The following is a 23,515-nucleotide window of genomic DNA, read 5'->3' on the forward strand; positions in this document are numbered from 1 at the left end:
TGATTTTTTAAAAATCAATCAATTATTATCAAAAATAAATAAAATAAAATTATTATATCATAAATAAAACATTCTAACTACTTGATATTATGGAAATTTTTATTTAAATTTAATTTATTATAAATTTAAAACATAAATAAATAAAATTTAAATTTTATTATATATTTTATATTTTAAATTTATAATAAATCAAATCTAAAAACGAAAGATGTTTTAATATCTAGCCAACAACACATCAAACGCAATAAACAAATAGGATTCTCCATTAATTAAAAAGATTCTAAGACAATATTCCCCGTAAGCACACATCATAATCACAAAGCACTTGTGCTTACTTTTGAAAAAGCATACAGAAGAAGTGGAGGAATATTTTGATTTTCACTCCTGGCTTGTCCTAGTCAGACTCCAATGGCTAAATAATATTATTTATCTTACTGTCGAATCTCCACTCTTTTAATTTTTTTTTTACTATTCTTTAATTTAATTTATAATTTATTTTAATTTTAAAAAATTTAAAATAATTTATAAAATTAAATGTTAGCCCATCGATTCTTATAATTTAATTTAAAATTGATACATTTAAATTAATTTAATCAACTTAATTTTAATTTAAAAATTAAATAAACAAAATTTATTTTTCAATAAATTTTTCTAAAAAATTAAAGTCATTCGAAAAACTATTCAGCCGAATCTAACTCAACATGAATAAAATTATGTATAAAAATAAAAAAAAAAAAAAAAAAGAAAAAAAGAAGACTGGAGATAACTCAAACATGAATTGCCACCTCTATATATAGGTTCTGATGATGAAGGATTAAAGTTGTGGGCGTGCATGGAAATGGAAGGAGATAATTTTCAGGGTGAAGAGGGGAATTTGAGAGTAAAAAGAGACAAAAATATTATATTGATATTAGAAAATTCAAAACCCTACTTCTTGTGTATATTCAGCAATTTCTGTTATTCAGCTTTCAACATAATTTCTAAGGTCACTCTTGATAAGGGCATGAGTCGTTATGTTCTTGTTGCATATGGACATGCTTTTGGGACTTTAACCACTGCTCTTCTCGCACTCCTCTTTGAAAGGTAATTTTTCCTCTCTTTTTATATTTAATTTGCCTATTATTATATAATTATTTTCCCTAATTTCATTGTCAGGATGTTGTCCATTTAAGTCTTTCAGTTGATGGATGTTTTGTGCAGGAAAAATGAAAGCAAAATCAGTTTACCCGTTTGTGTAAACATCTTCTTCTTGGGTCTTTTTGGGTGAGTATATATAAATATATTTCTGTCAGTTCGGCAATAATAATTGTTCTAATAGTTATCGACTGTTTTATTAAAGACAAATATATCCAGATATTAGAGTTAAAGTTATTCAAATTTAAGGTATTTAAAGTTGATATTTATTTAAATTTTAGTTTTTTTTTTTTTATAGTCGGTTAGGTTGAATCATCTCCATTGAGTCATTATAGAAATTAAAATAAATTTGAGTCTATTAATTTATAGATTACTCTGAATTGAAATATTAATTTTTATTAATTTAAGTTAATGTTAAGTTTATTAATTCAATCAAAGAGTTATTTTTGAATTAAATTTTCATGTTGATTTTAATTTAACCTCTCATTTTTATTGATCGTTTAGATTCATAAAAATTTATATTTTGTGCAAATTAGAAGTCGAATCCAAAATAGCTGTCTATACTTCATTCCCCCTTCCTTAAGCCCATCACATCCATATCAAATAGAATAATTAGGCCTAACTTGAGTTAGTTCAATGATCAGAGTCATATTATTTACTTGATAAATTTATGTTCGAGTTTTCACTCTTTCAATTTCTCAACTAAAAAAAAAAAAATTAAAGATGATAAAAATATCAAGTCAAACACTACAAGAACCTACTGATGCAACAATGGATTTTACCTACGAATTATTAAATCCATCGGTAATTTGTTTAATATCATACAATTTAAGTTCTTCTCTTTTCTTTCTCCTATTCTTTTATTCTTTCTAATCCTTTTTCTTATCTTGGTCATCTTTTTACATCTTCTTCATTTTCTTCTCTTTTCTTTTCTTAAATTCATTTTTTTCCTTTTTTAGTTTTATTTTTCTCTCAATTCCTTTTTCTCATCTTCATCATCCTTTTTTTCTCATTTTTTCTCTAGTTTCATTATTTATTCTCTCATTATCTTCCTTTTCTTCAACTTTTTCTTATTTTCAATTTTTTTTTCACATCTTTTTCTCGTTCTCTTTTTCTTTGTGATTTTCTAAAATTGTATTATTTTTCTATAAGTTTCTAAGAAATTTTTTTTAATAATTTTATTAAAATTAAGAAAAAAAATTTATTATTAAAAAAAAAATTTTTATTAAGTGAGAACTTATTTAGCTTTAATTAGAAAGTACAAAAATTTATTTAATCCAAAATTTAATTTTGAACCTATTTAATCCTAATTAAATATTACGAGCCTGTTTGACATTGCTGTTAAAACTGCTATTAAGAAAATCACTTTTTAAAATATACTAGTTAAAAAGTATTGAAAAATAATTTAAAGTTAAATTTGATAAGTTTTAGTCATAAAAACACTAAAATAATAAAATGATTTTTTCCAAACTACTTTTTTCAATAGCATTTAAAATTATACTTTTTTTCAAAAATGTAATTTTGGCTCTCCAAACGTAATGTCAAACAGGCAAAAATAAATACTTAAACTTGAATCCATCAAATAAATATTATGCATTTAACTAAAAGAGCTACTATGTTAAATAGGGTTACATAGTGCTGTTTTAGGTAGGGGTGTGCAAATGGTCGGTTTGGTTCCGAACCGAACCGAACCGATAAAACCAAAAATCAAAAATAAAAAATTTTAAAAACCGAACTGAACCGATTGATAAGAGAAAACGAACCGAATCGAACCGATGAATATAGGTTCGGTTTGGTTTTAAACCGATCAAACCGAAATTTATAAAATTTAATATTTTTAACATTAAATAAATAATAAAAACATAAAAAAAAATAGAAATCAAAACTCAAAAATCTTAAGGTTCGGTTCGGTTTTCTTTGATTGCGGTTCGGTTCGATTCGGTTCGATTCAATTTGGTTCGATTTTTTTATTTCCTATAAATATTAATAATTTCAGTTCGGTTCGGTTTTTTTTTTATTTTTTATGAAAATAACCAAACCGAACCGATTAACCGAAATTATTAAAATTATAAACCGAACCGATTAAATTTTAAAACCGAACCGATTGAACCGAATTAATCGGTTCAATTCGATTTTTCAGTTTAAACCGAAAAATCCTCTCCCCTAATTTTAGGTCGTCCATTATTTAAAGTTGATCATCACTTTGTCGATAATAATTTAGTGGGGTAAATATATTAGAAACTCTAATTACAATAATAAAATAAAGAAGATTGTAATTGACCATCCTCAATATATAATATTCCAATTATGAGAAGAGAACCAAAATAATTTTTTTTATTTTTTTTTACTTATTTTCAAAGCCAAATTAAGGTTAGATATATTAGATTGGAATTGCTAGCTAGCTCTACACTTTTATGATTTTAATTGATAATTCTTCTATTGATTAGTGAATCAAAAATTCGTTGATCCCACAACTGAAATGTTTCTCTCATGGGTTACTACTTACAAAAAATTTATTTTTATTTTTAATAAATTTTATTTGTAGATATTATAAAAAATAAAAATTATATGGTATAATGATGATTCCTATAAAATATTATTTTATTCTTACTTTAAAAATATATATTTTTTAAAATTTTCAATGACCTTTGTAAAAAAATTTCAATAAAAAGGAGTTTTATCATTTTTCTATAAACTACTGTTTATTAGATATTTTTCTTATCTTTTCTTTTTGTTGTCTCCTTTTCATTGATCTTTTATTTCATGTAGCTCTTGTGAGTTTTTTACTGGTTGCAACTCTTATCCTTTATTTTCTATTAGTTTTTTTTTAATAATTTTCAGATATGTATCTATTTAGAATAAATTTTAGATATATTATCTTAGATATATCATTATTAATAAATTTTAAGTGAATAAATCCTCAAATATATCATCGTAGATAGACCTTGAGTTTTTATTATATTTTTTCTCTTTTAATGGAGTTATTAAATATGTTGTTATTAGGGTGTTTTATTTTTAAAAGAAGAGTATTCTAGAAACACAGATCTTTCATTCAACTAGGGATTTAAATTTGCAAGTTATCTAACGGAGCTCATGACTTTTGGAGGTTATCAAATTTTCTAAATTCTTTATATTAGTTTTTGTGTTAGTACTTAATTTTATTAACGCAAAGATATAATATGTTAGATTTTTTTGAGAAATGTTAAAAAAAATGTCTTGTTTAGTTTATATTATCAAATTAATTTATTAAGAAGTAGGCCATTTTGTATTTTTTTTAACAAATGAAATAACTTACCTAGGAGGTACTTGATAAGTTGTAATTTCTTAATTAAGTGTAATATAATTTACTATTTTATTATTTAATTTATTACATTTTAAATTATATTGTGGACATTATTATTTTTAAAAAAAATTAATTTATATATTAAATACATTTATATCATATTTATAAGGAAGTAAATTCCTTGTAAGTATTCTTCTTATAAAATATATTTTCAATAATTAAGTAGAGCATTTTAAACAGAACAAGGTGAAAATTTAACAAATTACTGTATTTTATTTAATTTTAAACATGAAACTCAGAGAATATTAGACCACCTCAAAGTTTTATAATTTATTTTAAATATTAAAATTATAATTCAATAATCATTATTAAGTGACATCTCTTTCTTTTCTTTTTAATAAAAAAATTAACCATAAATGAATATATTTTCATACTACATTTAGACTCCATTTATTTTATAAAAAATATTTTTCTTCCGTATCTTTTAGTGTTTAAGACACTCAAGAAAATTAGTTAATGGAAAATTTTCTTCATCAAAGGAAAAACTAATTCATTTATAAGGACAATGACTTTCATTTTTTAAATATGATGTAATTTTTCGCTTTTAAAACCCAAGCGATACTAGACTACTGATCAGAGATTTGAGAAGATTCATAGAATCTAACAGATATGGACAACGATACTAAGCTCTTTGATGAACCCGAAGCTCGTGTAAAAAGATTTGTATGGCAATAACATGGATTCGATGACTCGACTATTACAATAATAATTTGAGTCCAAGGTGGTACATTCCATTTTCAAATTTCATTCTAAGAAATTCAATATTAGGCTGTAGCTCTTTTTCAGATAGCATAATCCTATATTATTGGACCAAATAGTGAAATTGAGTCAAAAGTTATTTATAGGCTGAACTATTTTTTGAAAATAGCATAATATCATCAATATAAATCAGGACACTATGAAGAATAGGTTCAAAGATTCGAAGCTACTTGATCACATGTTTTTTCAAGAATGGCTAACGTCATTTGATGAGTTTCTCCTGAGTTATCCGAGTCATGTCTTTATAGGTTGCCAAAATTGCTCGCTATAATTCAGGTTATAATTGTTCTGACAAAGAAGCAATATAAATGTGTCTCAGGTTGACATCATTGTATCTATTGAGATATCCTTTGATAATGAAACTCGAAATATTTCTTTTTTAAAGAGCAGCATTTCATCTCAAAGTATTATTGTTACACCAGTCCATTGTAGAGTGTGTAGTTTCTAATGAATTACTCATTGAGAGCATTCATAACTCCTATGATCAATGCTTGATACATGAAATAAATACATATGATTAATTTAACATTATAACAAAAAAATGAAAATATTTTAATATTGAAAAATATTTTCCATAGAATTTTTTTTATATATAAATTATTTTTTATGAAATAAATGGAGCCTTAAAATCATTATTAATAATCCTAGTCGTTTGAGTGGGCAAAAATATCTCATTGCAGTGAATCAGCCGCACTCACCAAGATTCCTCTTTGTTGGCTAATTAATTAAATTATATCTATATTTTCTCTTTAATCATAGTTAGCCAATATACGTAATTCATATTATTTCACTCATATATATTTTATATGTCAAATTAATTAAAATATTAATATATTTAGAAAATTAAATGATTTTTTAAAAATCAATCAATTATTATCAAAAATAAATAAAATAAAATTATTATATCATAAATAAAACATTCTAACTACTTGATATTATGGAAATTTTTATTTAAATTTAATTTATTATAAATTTAAAATATAAATAAATAAAATTTAAATTTTATTATATATTTTATATTTTAAATTTATAATAAATCAAATCTAAAAACGAAAGATGTTTTAATATCTAGCCAACAAAACATCAAACGCAATAAACAAATAGGATTCTCCATTAATTAAAAAGATTCTAAGACAATATTCCCCGTAAGCACACATCATAATCACAAAGCACTTGTGCTTACTTTTGAAAAAGCATACAGAAGAAGTGGAGGAATATTTTGATTTTCACTCCTGGCTTGTCCTAGTCAGACTCCAATGGCTAAATAATATTATTTATCTTACTGTCGAATCTCCACTCTTTTAATTTTTTTTTTACTATTCTTTAATTTAATTTATAATTTATTTTAATTTTAAAAAATTTAAAATAATTTATAAAATTAAATGTTAGCCCATCGATTCTTATAATTTAATTTAAAATTGATACATTTAAATTAATTTAATCAACTTAATTTTAATTTAAAAATTAAATAAACAAAATTTATTTTTCAATAAATTTTTCTAAAAAATTAAAGTCATTCGAAAAACTATTCAGCCGAATCTAACTCAACATGAATAAAATTATGTATAAAAATAAAAAAAAAAAAAAAGAAAAAAAGAAGACTGGAGATAACTCAAACATGAATTGCCACCTCTATATATAGGTTCTGATGATGAAGGATTAAAGTTGTGGGCGTGCATGGAAATGGAAGGAGATAATTTTCAGGGTGAAGAGGGGAATTTGAGAGTAAAAAGAGACAAAAATATTATATTGATATTAGAAAATTCAAAACCCTACTTCTTGTGTATATTCAGCAATTTCTGTTATTCAGCTTTCAACATAATTTCTAAGGTCACTCTTGATAAGGGCATGAGTCGTTATGTTCTTGTTGCATATGGACATGCTTTTGGGACTTTAACCACTGCTCTTCTCGCACTCCTCTTTGAAAGGTAATTTTTCCTCTCTTTTTATATTTAATTTGCCTATTATTATATAATTATTTTCCCTAATTTCATTGTCAGGATGTTGTCCATTTAAGTCTTTCAGTTGATGGATGTTTTGTGCAGGAAAAATGAAAGCAAAATCAGTTTACCCGTTTGTGTAAACATCTTCTTCTTGGGTCTTTTTGGGTGAGTATATATAAATATATTTCTCAGTTCGGCAATAATAATTGTTCTAATAGTTATCGACTGTTTTATTAAAGACAAATATATTCAGATATTAGAGTTAAAGTTATTCAAATTTAAGGTATTTAAAGTTGATATTTATTTAAATTTTAGTTTTTTTTTATAGTCGGTTAGGTTGAATCATCTCCATTGAGTCATTATAAAAATTAAAATAAATTTGAGTCTATTAATTTATAGATTACTCTGAATTGAAATATTAATTTTTATTAATTTAAGTTAATGTTAAGTTTATTAATTCAATCAAAGAGTTATTTTTGAATTAAATTTTCATGTTGATTTTAATTTAACCTCTCATTTTTATTGATCGTTTAGATTCATAAAAATTTATATTTTGTGCAAATTAGAAGTCGAATCCAAAATAGCTGTCTATACTTCATTCCCCCTTCCTTAAGCCCATCACATCCATATCAAATAGAATAATTAGGCCTAACTTGAGTTAGTTCAATGATCAGAGTCATATTATTTACTTGATAAATTTATGTTCGAGTTTTCACTCTTTCAATTTCTCAACTAAAAAAAAAAAATTAAAGATGATAAAAATATCAAGTCAAACACTACAAGAACCTACTGATGCAACAATGGATTTTACCTACGAATTATTAAATCCATCGGTAATTTGTTTAATATCATACAATTTAAGTTCTTCTCTTTTCTTTCTCCTATTCTTTTATTCTTTCTAATCCTTTTTCTTATCTTGGTCATCTTTTTACATCTTCTTCATTTTCTTCTCTTTTCTTTTCTTAAATTCATTTTTTTCCTTTTTTAGTTTTATTTTTCTCTCAATTCCTTTTTCTCATCTTCATCATCCTTTTTTTCTCATTTTTTCTCTAGTTTCATTATTTATTCTCTCATTATCCTCCTTTTCTTCAACTTTTTCTTATTTTCAATTTTTTTCACATCTTTTCTCGTTCTCTTTTTCTTTGTGATTTTCTAAAATTGTATTATTTTTCTATAAGTTTCTAAGAAATTTTTTTTAATAATTTTATTAAAATTAAGAAAAAAATTTTATTATTAAAAAAATAAAATTTTATTAAGTGAGAACTTATTTAGCTTTAATTAGAAAGTACAAAAATTTATTTAATCCAAAATTTAATTTTGAACCTATTTAATCCTAATTAAATATTACGAGCCTGTTTGATATTGCTGTTAAAACTGCTATTGAGAAAATCACTTTTTAAAATATACTAGTTAGAAAGTATTGAAAAATAATTTAAAGTTAAATTTGATAAATTTTAGTCATAAAAATACTAAAATAATAAAATGATTTTTTCCAAACTACTTTTTTCAATAGCATTTAAAATTATACTTTTATTCAGAAAAGTAATTTTGGCTCTCCAAACGTAATGTCAAACAGGCAAAAATAAATACTTAAACTTGAATCCATCAAATAAATATTATGCATTTAACTAAAAGAGCTCCTATGTTAAATAGGGTTACATAGTGCTATTTTAGGTCGTCCATTATTTAAAGTTGATCATCACTTTGTCGATAATAATTTAGTGGGGTAAATATATTAGAAACTCTAATTACAATAATAAAATAAAGAAGATTGTAATTGACCATCCTCAATATATAATATTCCAATTATGAGAAGAGAACAAAAATAATTTTTTTTACTTATTTTCAAAGCCAAATTAAGGCTAGATATATTAGATTGGAATTGCTAGCTAGCTCTACACTTTTATGATTTTAATTGATAATTCTTCTATTGATTAGTGAATAAAAAATTCGTTGATCCCACAACTGAAATGTTTCTCTCATGGGTTACTACTTACAAAAACTTTATTTTTATTTTTAATAAATTTTATTTGTAGATATTATAAAAAATAAAAATTATATGATATAATGATGATTCCTATAAAATATTGTTTTATTCTTACTTTAAAAATATATATATTTTTAAAATTTTCAATGACCTTTGTAAAAAAATTTCTAAATTGAGGAGTTTTATCTTTTCTCTATAAACTTCTATTTCTTCGCTATTTTTCTTATCTTTTCTTTTTTGTTGTCTCTTTTTCTTTAATCATTTATTTGCGTGGCCACCGATGAGTGTTTTTACAGGCTGCAACTCTTATCTTTTATTTTCTATTAGTTTTTTTTAATAATTTTCAGATATGTATCTGTTTAGAATAAATTTTAGATATATTGTCTTAGATATATCATTATTGATAAATTTTAAATGAATAAATCCTCAAATATATCATCGTAGGTAGATCTTGAATTTTTATTATATTTTCTCTCTTTTAATGGACTTATTATATATGTTGTTATTAGGGTATTTTGCTTTTATAGGAAGAGTATTCTAGAAATACAGATCTTTCATTCAACTAGGAATTTAAATTTAAAAGTTATCTAACGGAGCTCGTAACTTTTGGAGGCTATCATGTAACACCCCTCACCCGACTACAGTGTAGCCGAGCGAGGTGAGCTACATTCAGTGCCGGAGCATCTTAATTTATCTCACTTTATTTCTTTAAAAATTTTGTTCTCGTTATATTTAATATCGATTATTTTTTTACGGAGAAACTAACGGAGTTTCTTCTATTTTATTATCGTTTGACGTATTTTACTATTTACCTGTTTGAAAATTCAATAATATTTTCCAATAATAATCTCATCCATACTCATATCATCATTTCAAAAATCATTATTTAATTCAAATCCGTACTCATTTGTACAAATTCATTTATACTCCATTCTTATAGCAAAATTCTCAAATTTGCATTAATTTACATGATTTGCAATAATTACATAAATTCTTAATTTACATGATATTCAAATTAATTACAATTTGCTAATTTACATTACAATATAAGAAATAAATAACATACACAAAATACATGATATGCTTAATGTGAGCCCTATCTACATGCATTGCTGAAGAGGTGATAACCTTTGATACTCTGCAGATCAGAACTCCAAAATCTTAGTTTAGTATTCGCTGGGCTTTAACTTCAGTACCTGCGCGAGGAAACAAATCCATCGCACTAAGCATTGCTGCTTAGTGGTGCAATAATATAGCAAAAAAATAATATACAAATGAAGGTAGAAAAACACCATAGTTTGAATATTTTAGATTTATAATTAATTTAGTTTCTAATATTAACTATCCTCTATCCTGCCATATTCTTCTTTGGAGGTGCTCAGTTCATAAATTTGCATTAATAATGTACCAGATACGATTAATCTAAAATTTAAACTTATACTTATATTCTTATATAAGTCACATTTGTAATGTTATTAAGTTATAATTCTCCTACTAGTCTTTTTATCACTTCCTTGATACTTTCTAAGTTGTTTACAATCATTTCGTAATATTTAAAATTTTTTTAGAACTAATTTCATTTACTTCAGACCATTCTAAGAAACAAATTTTTGGTGCTAATATAATTTATTTCAGAACTTCTTCTAATTATCTACTTTCTAGCATTTTTAATTGCTAATATTCGTAACTTAATTTAATAAATTAGACTGCCCAAGTAACCTACGACAGGCTGACTAAACTGGATAATGGGTCGTTGGCACTGGACATCGCGGTGCCTCGGGCCGTCATACCATGGGACGCAGAACGTCAACCACGTATGCAATCAGTATGGCTAAAGAGCCATGATAACACATAATCGGGCATAAAAGCTATGAGTGCAGGCACAAAGCCATGAATGCAGGCATAAGCCATGAATACGGGTATAAAGCCATGAATACAGGTATAAAGTCTTTCGCAGTACTGTTAAAATAATACCCTATTGGCATGTCAATTTATCCAATCTGACACATATGTCTAGGTAATACAAGGGCACATAATATCATTAAATATTAATAAATTGTGTTTTATGACTTCATTATTTCATGATAAATTTCAATTATAATTCATACATTCATTTGATCATTTATATGATCACAATTCACATCAATTATCCTTTTGTACCATTGTACTCAAAGTACTTTTCCTTTCTATAATAATGAGAACTAATGTCTCATTCATATATTAATATTATTTATTTATTTATTCATTATGTCATTCATGTTAATCACAATTCAAAACAATGGTTCACATGTACCATTGTATTCAAAACATTTTTCCTTTCTCATTTATTCATTTTATGAATTCTATTTGTGATGGGCATATAAGCCCTAATTACCTATTCACATCAATTAGGTGGTTTACTTTTCATGTTTCAAGCAATCCATGAACATTTCATGGATTTCAAATTTATGACCTTAATTTCCCTTTAACAATATAGTTCTTACACTTTGTGTCTTTATATTACTATTCACTCAAATTGTTGACTTTTTAATACATAATAAATTTATTGAACCTAAGTTCACTAAGATACCATATTTTACATTCTAAAGTTGTTGGTATTGGTTGCCAATACCATTTCAAAGCTTAGTGTTGGTTACTTTACAATTTTCAGATTTCAAGCACTAAGTTTACTATTCCATTGGTCATTTATACAGTAGGAATTTTACAAAATTGTCTTCGTGAAAGTTATTCCTTATTATGTCTAGTTACATTTTTTTTTTGAATCACTCCATTTGGAGTTTCGTGGCTCAAGTTATGGCCTAAACACCATAACTTGCCGGATTGCAAATTTTCCAGATTTTCTGGACAGAACCAAATATACAGTGTTTTATACACTAATTGCAGATCAATTTTTACACATGTTATGATCAAAATTTGGGTTTGGTTTCTTCATGAAAGTTGTAGGTCTATGTCTCAGCTATCTACTGGTAAAATTTCAGGTCAATTGGACCTTTCTATACTGAGTTATGACCAAATGAATAAATACTATTCATTTGATCATTTTGCCCAGCAGAATACAAGTCACCCGGATTAGGGCAATTTTTAGGTCAACTTGGTTTAGTTTTCTAGGCAGGGTTTCTACACCAAAGTTGTGCCATTATGTGTCTAGTTTCATGTCCAATTGGCCTTACACCAATTAAACCTATACAACTCCATTTATGGCTGCCCAAACCTGCTGGACTCACAACTAGTCCTGCAGGTCACCAAGGGCAGCATGCCTAAACTCAACTCCATTATCCTTACTTCAATTCCTCCTCACACACATTCAAATGGTCACTAATTGACCATTACAAGGTTAATATACTATTTCATAAGCAAAACTCCAAGTTTTTCACAAACCCTAATTTTCAAGTGTCCATTTCATGCTTTTCAAGTGTCCATTTCATGCTTTTCATGTCATCTAACACATCCAACACACATAGTTCAACATCTAACTCAAGTTATCTCATCACAAACCACTTCTAAACAATTCAAGTCATACAAATCAACAAATGTCATCCTTCTCCCATGGCTGCCAATTTTCATACATACTTCAATATAATTGTTTTGTTCACTTTTACAACAAATTCTCATTTAATTTGTCTTCCTAACAAGGATTAAAAAGATAGGGAAGTGAGTATAGGCACTAACCTCTTTTGCTAACTATTCCAAGTCTCCAAAACTCCCTTTTTCCTTCCTCTTTTTGTTGCCTAAAGGTTGTTCAAGTTGCAAGATCAATTTTTTGTAAAGCAAGGTTGTGGTTTCAAGGTGAGTTGGTGGGTTGAATCAAGCTTGCTTTAAGCTTTCACGGAGAAATGGGTTATGGGTGAGGGAAACGTCTGGTTTGGTGAGGAAGAAGCAGAATTATTTTGTCAAGTTTTGGTCTTCCTTATCCCTTTTAATGAGTTTAACAAATTGTGATTGGTAGAGGAAATTTAAATAACATCATATGATGTCATAATTAGGTATTTTCCTTTATTTTATTTTCTTTTCTTCTCTACTCATTTTCAATTTAATTTTTAACAATATTTATTCACATTTTATGTCATAATAATTATTTAGTTAACTGGAGAAGTCAGTTAAAAATAATCTCTGAAGACAAAATGACCAAAATGCCCTCTGTTTGGCTTAACAGACTAAAATTGTCTGTACCGATTGAAAATTTTTTCTAAACCTTTTCTTGGCATTCTAATGCCATAGAAACTTCAATAACTCTTCTCTGGAGTCTCAATAATTATTTCACGAATTTTCTCCCGGGTTTAGGGCTTCTAGTTGAGAAGACCGCAACTTCCCACTGGGTTACCCATCGCTAAGACACCGGTTCCTTTAACTTGGTTGTATTTTATTTCTAAAATTTTTCCTAAATTTTTCTTATTAATATTTGAGTTAATTATAGTTTCTCACTTTAGTTTAAATATTTTTCCAGACGTTCTAATTGTCTGGATCGTCACTGGTCACCAGAACAGTAGAATGTACGGAATTGATACAGTGAGGGTGTTACCATCAAATTTTCTAAATTCTTTATATTAGTTTTTGTATTAGTACTTAATTTTATTTACGCAAAGATATAATATGTTAGATTTTTTTGAGAAATGTTAAAAAAAAATGTCTTGTTTAGTTTAAATTATCAAATTAATTTATTAAGAAGTAGGCCATTTTGTATTTTTTTGTACAAATGTAATAACTTACCTAGGTGGTACTTGGTAAGTTGTAATTTCTTAATTAAGTGTAATATAATTTACCATTTTATTTTTTAATTTATTAAATTTTAAATTATATTGTGGACATTATTATTTTTTAAAAAAATTAATTTATATATTAAATACATTTATATCATATTTCTAAGGAAGTAAATTCCCTGTAAGTATACTTCTTATAAAATATATTTTCAATAATTAAATAGAGCATTTTAAACAGAACAAAGTGAAAATTTAACAAATTACTGTATTTTATTTAATTTTAAACATGAAACTCAGAGAATATTAGACCACATCAAAGTTTTATAATTTTATTTTAAATATTAAAATTATAATTCAATAATCATTATTAAGTGACAGTTCTTTCTTTTCTTTTTTATTAACAAAAAAAATTAGCCATAAATGCATATATTTTCATACTACATTTAGACTCCATTTGTTTTATAAAAAAATATTTTTCTAAAAAATATTTTCCATATCTTTTAGTGTTTAAGACACTCAAGAAAATTAGTTAATGGAAAATTTTCCTGATCAAAGGAAAAACTAATTCATTTTTAAGAACAATGACTTTCATTTTTTAAAATATGATGTAATTTTTTATTTTTAAAACCTGAAGCAGTACCAGACTACAATTCAGAGATTTGACAAGATTCACAGAATCTAACAAATATGGACATTGATACCAAGCTCTTTGATGAACCTAGAAGCTCGTGTAAAAAAGATTTTTATGGCAAGAACATCGATTCTGATGACTCAGACTATTACAATAATAATTTGAGTCCAGGGCTGGTACATCCCATTTTCAAATTTCATTCTAAGAAATTCAATATTAGACCAAGTAGCACTTTTTTTCAGATAGTATAATCCCATATTGTTGGACCAAATAGTGAAATAGAGCCAAAAGTTGTTTATGGGCTAAACTATTTTTTGAAAATAGCATAATATCATCAATGTAAATTATGGCACTATGAAGAATAGGTTCAAAGATTCGAAAGCGCTGCTGATCACATGTTTTTTCAAGAATGGCTAATGTCATTTGATGTGTTTCTCCCAGAGTTATCCGGGTCATGTCTTTACAGGTTGCCAAAATTGTTCGCTATAATTCAGGTTGTAATTGTTCTGACAAAGAAGCAATATAAATGTGTCTCAGGTTGATATCATTGTATCTGTTCAATAGATTGTATCTCTGAGACATCCTTTGATAATGAAACTCAATATCTTTCTTTTTTAAAGAGCAGCATTTCATCTCAAAGTATTCTTATTACACCTGTCCATTGTAGAATGTGTAGTTTCTAATGAATTTCTCATAGAGAGCATTCATAACTCCTATGATCAATGCTTGGTACATGAAATAAATACATATGATTAATTTAACATTACAACAAAAAAATGAAAATATTTTAATAGTGAAAAATATTTTTTATAGAAAGTTTTTTTTATATACAAATTATTTTCTGTGAAATAAATAAAGCCTAAAAATCATTATTAATAATCCTAATCGTTTGAGTGGGCAAAAATATCTCATTGCAGTGAATCAGCCGCACTCACCAGATTCCTCTTTGTTGGCTAATTAATTAAATTATATCCATATTTTCTCTTTAATCATAGTTAGCCAATATACGTAATTCATATTATTTCACTCATATATATTTTATATGTCAAATTAATTAAAATAATAATATATTTAGAAACTAAATGATTTTTTAAAAATCAATCAATTATTATCAAAAATAAATAAAATAAAATTATTATATCATAAATAAAACATTCTAACTAATTGATATTATGGAAATTTTTATTTAAATTTAATTTATTATAAATTTAAGATATAAATAAATAAAATTTAAATTTTATTATATATTTTATATTTTAAATTTATAATAAATCAAATTTAAAAATGAAAGATGTTTTAATATCTAGCCAACAACACATCAAACGCAATAAACAAATAGGATTCTCCATTAATTAAAAAGATGCTAGGACAATATTCCCCATAAGCACGCATCATAATCACAAAGCACTTGTGCTTACTTTTGAAAAAGCATACAGAAGAAGTGGAGGAATATTTTGATTTTCTCTCCTGGTTTGTCTTAGTCAGATTCCAATGGCTAAATAATATTATTTATCTCACAGTTGAATCTCCATTCTTTTAATTTTTTTACTATTCTTTAATTTAATTTATAATTTATTTTAATTTTAAAAAGTCTAAATAATTTATAAAATTAAATATTAGTCCATCGATTCTTATAATTTAATTTAAAGTTGACGCATTTAAATTAATTTAATCAACTTAATTTTAATTTAAAAATTAAATAAATTAAATTTATTTTTCAATAAATTTTTCTAAAAAATTAAAGTCATTCAAAAAACTATTCAGCCGAATCTAACTCAACATGAATAAAATTATATATAAAAAAAAAAAAGAAAAAAAGACTGGAGATAACTCAAACATGAATTGCCACCTCTATATATAGGTTCTGATGATGAAGGATTAAAGTTGTGGGCGTGCATGGAAATGGAAGGTGATAATTTTCAGGGCGAAGAGGGGAATTTGAGAGTAAAAAAAGACAAAAATATTATATTGATATTAGAAAATTCAAAACCCTACTTCTTGTGTATATTCAGCAATTTCTGTTATTCAGCTTTCAACATAATTTCTAAGGTCACTCTTGATAAGGGCATGAGTCGTTATGTTCTTGTTGCATATGGACATGCTTTTGGGACTTTAACCACTGCTCTTCTCGCCCTCCTCTTTGAAAGGTAATTTTTCCTCTCTTTTTATATTTAATTTGCCTATTATTATCTAATTATTTTCCCTAATTTCATTGTCAGGATGTTGTCCATTTAAGTCTTTCAGTTGATGGATGTTTTGTGCAGGAAAAATGAAAGCAAAATCAGTTTACCCGTTTGTGTAAACATCTTCTTCTTGGGTCTTTTTGGGTGAGTATATATAAATATATTTCTGCTGTTCTAATAGTTATCGACTGTTTTATTAAAGACAAATATATCAAGATATTAGAGTTAAAGTTATTCAAGTTTAAGGTATTTAAAGTTGATATTTATTTAAATTTTAGTTTTTTTTTTTATAGTCGGTTAGGTTGAATCATCTCCATTGAGTCATTATAGAAATTAAAATAAATTTGAGTCTATTAATTTATAGATTATGGATTACTCTGAATTGAAATATTAATTTTTATTAATTTAAGTTAATGTTAAGTTGATTAATTCAATCAAAGAGTTATTTTTGAATTAAGTTTTTAGATTGATTTTAATTTAACCTCTCATTTTTATTGATCGTTTAAATTCATAAAAATTTATATTTTATGCAAATTAGAAGTCGAATCCAAAATAGCCGTCTATACTTCCTTCCCCCTTCCTTAAGCCCATCCCATCCATATCAAGTAGAATAATTAGGCCTAACTTGAGTTAGTTCAATGATTAGAGGTATATTATTTACTTGATAAATTTATGTTCGAGTTTTATAATCTATTTCTATTGAAAATTATTCTACATAAATTCACTTTTTCTCCCACTTCAATCATTCTATTTTATTCCATTTCACTCTTTCTTCTCTTTTCTTTCTCCCATTCTTTTATTCTTTCTAATCTTTTTTCTTATCTTGGTCATCTTTTTATATCTTCTTCATTTTCTTCTCTTTTCTTTTCTTAAATTCATTTTTTTCCTTTTTTAGTTTTATTTTTCTCTCAATTCCTTTTTCTCATCTTCATCATCCTTTTTTTCTCATTTTTTCTCTAGTTTCATTATTTATTCTCTCATTATCCTCCTTTTCTTCAACTTTTTCTTATTTTCAATTTTTTTTTTCACATCTTTTTCTCGTTCTCTTTTTCTTTGTGATTTTCTAAAATTGTATTATTTTTCTTTAAGTTTCTAAGAAATTTTTTTTAATAATTTTATTAAAATTAAGAAAAAAAATTTATTATTAAAAAAATAAAATTTTATTAAGTGAGAACTTATTTAGCTTTAATTACAAAGTACAAAAATTTATTTAATCCAAAATTTAATTTTGAACCTATTTAATCCTAATTAAATATTACGAGCCTGTTTGATATTGCTGTTAAAACTGCTATTGAGAAAATCACTTTTTAAAATATACTAGTTAGAAAGTATTGAAAAATAATTTAAAGTTAAATTTGATAAGTTTTAGTCATAAAAACACTAAAATAATAAAATAATTTTTTCCAAACTACTTTTTTCAATAGCATTTAAAATTATACTTTTATTCAGAAAAGTAATTTTGGCTCTCCAAACGTAATGTCAAACAGGCAAAAATAAATACTTAAACTTGAATCCATCAAATAAATATTATGCATTTAACTAAAAGAGCTCCTATGTTAAATAGGGTTACATAGTGCTATTTTAGGTTGTCCATTATTTAAAGATGATCATCACTTTGTCGATAATAATTTAGTGGGGTAAATATATTAGAAACTCTAATTACAATAATAAAATAAAGAAGATTGTAATTGACCATCCTCAATATATAATATTCCAACTATGAGAAGAGAACCAAAATAATTTTTTTTATTTTTTTTACTTATTTTCAAAGCCAAATTAAGGTTAGATATATTAGATTGGAATTGCTAGCTAGCTCTACACTTTTATGATTTTAATTGATAATTCTTCTATTGATTAGTGAATCAAAAATTCGTTGATCCCACAACTGAAATGTTTCTCTCATGGGTTACTACTTACAAAAAATTTATTTTTATTTTTAATAAATTTTATTTGTAGATATTATAAAAAATAAAAATTATATGGTATAATGATGATTCCTATAAAATATTATTTTATTCTTACTTTAAAAATATATATTTTTTAAAATTTTCAATGACCTTTGTAAAAAAATTTCAATAAAAAGGAGTTTTATCATTTTTCTATAAACTTCTGTTTCTTCGCTATTTTTCTTATCTTTTCTTTTTTGTTGTCTCCTTTTCATTGATCTTTTATTTGCGTGGCTACTGACGAGTTTTTTTACTGGTTGCAACTCTTATCCTTTATTTTCTATTAGTTTTTTTTTAATAATTTTCAGATATGTATCTATTTAGAATAAATTTTAGATATATTATCTTAGATATATCATTATTAATAAATTTTAAGTGAATAAATCCTCAAATATATCATCGTAGATAGACCTTGAGTTTTTATTATATTTTTTCTCTTTTAATGGAGTTATTAAATATGTTGTTATTAGGGTGTTTTATTTTTAAAAGAAGAGTATTCTAGAAACACAGATCTTTCATTCAACTAGGGATTTAAATTTGCAAGTTATCTAACGGAGCTCATGACTTTTGGAGGTTATCAAATTTTCTAAATTCTTTATATTAGTTTTTGTGTTAGTACTTAATTTTATTAACGCAAAGATATAATATGTTAGATTTTTTTGAGAAATGTTAAAAAAAATGTCTTGTTTAGTTTATATTATCAAATTAATTTATTAAGAAGTAGGCCATTTTGTATTTTTTTTAACAAATGAAATAACTTACCTAGGAGGTACTTGATAAGTTGTAATTTCTTAATTAAGTGTAATATAATTTACTATTTTATTATTTAATTTATTACATTTTAAATTATATTGTGGACATTATTATTTTTTTAAAAAATTAATTTATATATTAAATACATTTATATCATATTTATAAGGAAGTAAATTCCTTGTAAGTATTCTTCTTATAAAATATATTTTCAATAATTAAGTAGAGCATTTTAAACAGAACAAGGTGAAAATTTAACAAATTACTGTATTTTATTTAATTTTAAACATGAAACTCAGAGAATATTAGACCACCTCAAAGTTTTATAATTTATTTTAAATATTAAAATTATAATTCAATAATCATTATTAAGTGACATCTCTTTCTTTTCTTTTTTATTAATAAAAAAAAATTAACCATAAATGCATATATTTTCATACTACATTTAGACTCCATTTATTTTATAAAAAATATTTTTCTTCCGTATCTTTAGTGTTTAAGACACTCAAGAAAATTAGTTAATGGAAAATTTTCTTCATCAAAGGAAAAACTAATTCATTTATAAGGACAATGACTTTCATTTTTTAAAATATGATGTAATTTTTCGTTTTTAAAACCTGAAGAAGTACTAGACTACAGTTCAGAGATTTGAGAATATTCATAGAATCTAATGAGATATGGACACTGATACTAAGCTCTTTGATGAACCTGGAAGCTCGTGTAAAAAAGATTTGTATGGCAATAACATGGATTCTGATGACTCAGACTATTACAATAATAATTTGAGTCCAAGGCTGGTACATTCCATTTTCAAATTTCATTCTAAGAAATTCAATATTAGGCAGTGACTCTTTTTGAGATAGAATAATCCTATATTATTGGACCAAATAGTGAAATTGAGTCAAAAGTTATTTATAGGCTGAACTATTTTTTGAAAATAGCATAATATCATCAATATAAATCAGGACACTATGAAGAATAGGTTCAAAGATTCGAAAGCGCTGCTGATCACATGTTTTTTCAAGAATGGCTAACGTCATTTGATGAGTTTCTCCCAGAGTTATCTGAGTCATGTCTTTATAGGTTGCCAAAATTGCTCGCTATAATTCAGGTTATAATTGTTCTGACAAAGAAGCAATATAAATGTGTCTCAGGTTGACATCATTGTATCTATTGAGATATCCTTTGATAATGAAACTCGAAATATTTCTTTTTTAAAGAGCAGCATTTCATCTCAAAGTATTATTGTTACACCAGTCCATTGTAGAGTGTGTAGTTTCTAATGAATTACTCATTGAGAGCATTCATAACTCCTATGATCAATGCTTGATACATGAAATAAATACATATGATTAATTTAACATTATAACAAAAAAATGAAAATATTTTAATATTGAAAAATATTTTCCATAGAATTTTTTTTATATATAAATTATTTTTTATGAAATAAATGGAGCCTTAAAATCATTATTAATAATCCTAGTCGTTTGAGTGGGCAAAAATATCTCATTGCAGTGAATCAGCCGCACTCACCAGATTCCTCTTTGTTGGCTAATTAATTAAATTATATCTATATTTTCTCTTTAATCATAGTTAGCCAATATACGTAATTCATATTATTTCACTCATATATATTTTATATGTCAAATTAATTAAAATATTAATATATTTAGAAAATTAAATGATTTTTTAAAAATCAATCAATTATTATCAAAAATAAATAAAATAAAATTATTATATCATAAATAAAACATTCTAACTACTTGATATTATGGAAATTTTTATTTAAATTTAATTTATTATAAATTTAAAATATAAATAAATAAAATTTAAATTTTATTATATATTTTATATTTTAAATTTATAATAAATCAAATCTAAAAACGAAAGATGTTTTAATATCTAGCCAACAACACATCAAACGCAATAAACAAATAGGATTCTCCATTAATTAAAAAGATTCTAAGACAATATTCCCCGTAAGCACACATCATAATCACAAAGCACTTGTGCTTACTTTTGAAAAAGCATACAGAAGAACTGGAGGAATATTTTGATTTTCACTCCTGGCTTGTCCTAGTCAGACTCCAATGGCTAAATAATATTATTTATCTTACTGTCGAATCTCCACTCTTTTAATTTTTTTTTTACTATTCTTTAATTTAATTTATAATTTATTTTAATTTTAAAAAATTTAAAATAATTTATAAAATTAAATGTTAGCCCATCGATTCTTATAATTTAATTTAAAATTGATACATTTAAATTAATTTAATCAACTTAATTTTAATTTAAAAATTAAATAAACAAAATTTATTTTTCAATAAATTTTTCTAAAAAATTAAAGTCATTCGAAAAACTATTCAGCCGAATCTAACTCAACATGAATAAAATTATGTATAAAAATAAAAAAAAAAAAAAAAAGAAAAAAAGAAGACTGGAGATAACTCAAACATGAATTGCCACCTCTATATATAGGTTCTGATGATGAAGGATTAAAGTTGTGGGCGTGCATGGAAATGGAAGGAGATAATTTTCAGGGTGAATAGGGAATTTGAGAGTAAAAGAGACAAAAATATTATATTGATATTAGAAAATTCAAAACCCTACTTCTTGTGTATATTCAGCAATTTCTGTTATTCAGCTTTCAACATAATTTCTAAGGTCACTCTTGATAAGGGCATGAGTCGTTATGTTCTTGTTGCATATGGACATGCTTTTGGGACTTTAACCACTGCTCTTCTCGCACTCCTCTTTGAAAGGTAATTTTTCCTCTCTTTTTATATTTAATTTGCCTATTATTATATAATTATTTTCCCTAATTTCATTGTCAGGATGTTGTCCATTTAAGTCTTTCAGTTGATGGATGTTTTGTGCAGGAAAAATGAAAGCAAAATCAGTTTACCCGTTTGTGTAAACATCTTCTTCTTGGGTCTTTTTGGGTGAGTATATATAAATATATTTCTGTCAGTTCGGCAATAATAATTGTTCTAATAGTTATCGACTGTTTTATTAAAAACAAATATATCCAGATATTAGAGTTAAAGTTATTCAAATTTAAGGTATTTAAAGTTGATATTTATTTAAATTTTAGTTTTTTTTTTTTTATAGTCGGTTAGGTTGAATCATCTCCATTGAGTCATTATAGAAATTAAAATAAATTTGAGTCTATTAATTTATAGATTACTCTGAATTGAAATATTAATTTTTATTAATTTAAGTTAATGTTAAGTTTATTAATTCAATCAAAGAGTTATTTTTGAATTAAATTTTCATGTTGATTTTAATTTAACCTCTCATTTTTATTGATCGTTTAGATTCATAAAAATTTATATTTTGTGCAAATTAGAAGTCGAATCCAAAATAGCTGTCTATACTTCATTCCCCCTTCCTTAAGCCCATCACATCCATATCAAATAGAATAATTAGGCCTAACTTGAGTTAGTTCAATGATCAGAGTCATATTATTTACTTGATAAATTTATGTTCGAGTTTTCACTCTTTCAATTTCTCAACTAAAAAAAAAAAAATTAAAGATGATAAAAATATCAAGTCAAACACTACAAGAACCTACTGATGCAACAATGGATTTTACCTACGAATTATTAAATCCATCGGTAATTTGTTTAATATCATACAATTTAAGTTCTTCTCTTTTCTTTCTCCTATTCTTTTATTCTTTCTAATCCTTTTTCTTATCTTGGTCATCTTTTTACATCTTCTTCATTTTCTTCTCTTTTCTTTTCTTAAATTCATTTTTTTCCTTTTTTAGTTTTATTTTTCTCTCAATTCCTTTTTCTCATCTTCATCATCCTTTTTTTCTCATTTTTTCTCTAGTTTCATTATTTATTCTCTCATTATCCTCCTTTTCTTCAACTTTTTCTTATTTTCATTTTTTTTTCACATCTTTTTCTCGTTCTCTTTTTCTTTGTGATTTTCTAAAATTGTATTATTTTTCTATAAGTTTCTAAGAAATTTTTTTTAATAATTTTATTAAAATTAAGAAAAAAATTTTATTATTAAAAAATAAAATTTTATTAAGTGAGAACTTATTTAGCTTTAATTAGAAAGTACAAAAATTTATTTAATCCAAAATTTAATTTTGAACCTATTTAATCCTAATTAAATATTACGAGCCTGTT

At 24.9% G+C, this 23,515-nt stretch overlaps 2 protein-coding genes across 2 annotated transcripts in view; both read left to right on the top strand.

Moving 5' to 3' along the window:
* Positions 1–774: 774 nt before the first annotated feature.
* Positions 775–1,283, top strand: LOC131182305 (WAT1-related protein At2g40900-like). Its single transcript, XM_058151372.1, has 2 exons — positions 775–1,083; positions 1,201–1,283. Exons 1-2 carry the CDS (start codon positions 833–835, stop codon positions 1,265–1,267), a joined length of 318 nt encoding a protein of 105 aa, XP_058007355.1. The 5' UTR covers positions 775–832; the 3' UTR covers positions 1,268–1,283.
* Positions 1,284–21,941: 20,658 nt separating this feature from the next.
* The window catches only part of LOC110647206 (WAT1-related protein At5g07050), a 60,890-nt gene continuing 59,316 nt past the window's right edge, over positions 21,942–23,515 (top strand). Inside the window, exons 1-2 of the mRNA XM_058151373.1 lie at positions 21,942–22,135; positions 22,253–22,315. Of these exons, the coding sequence (XP_058007356.1) occupies positions 22,056–22,135; positions 22,253–22,315 (143 nt within the window). The 5' untranslated portion in view covers positions 21,942–22,055. The remainder of the gene's footprint in view (positions 22,136–22,252; positions 22,316–23,515) is intronic.

The sequence above is a fragment of the Hevea brasiliensis genome, chromosome 8, assembly GCF_030052815.1.
Source record: "Hevea brasiliensis isolate MT/VB/25A 57/8 chromosome 8, ASM3005281v1, whole genome shotgun sequence".
Classification (NCBI taxonomy): domain Eukaryota; kingdom Viridiplantae; phylum Streptophyta; class Magnoliopsida; order Malpighiales; family Euphorbiaceae; genus Hevea; species Hevea brasiliensis.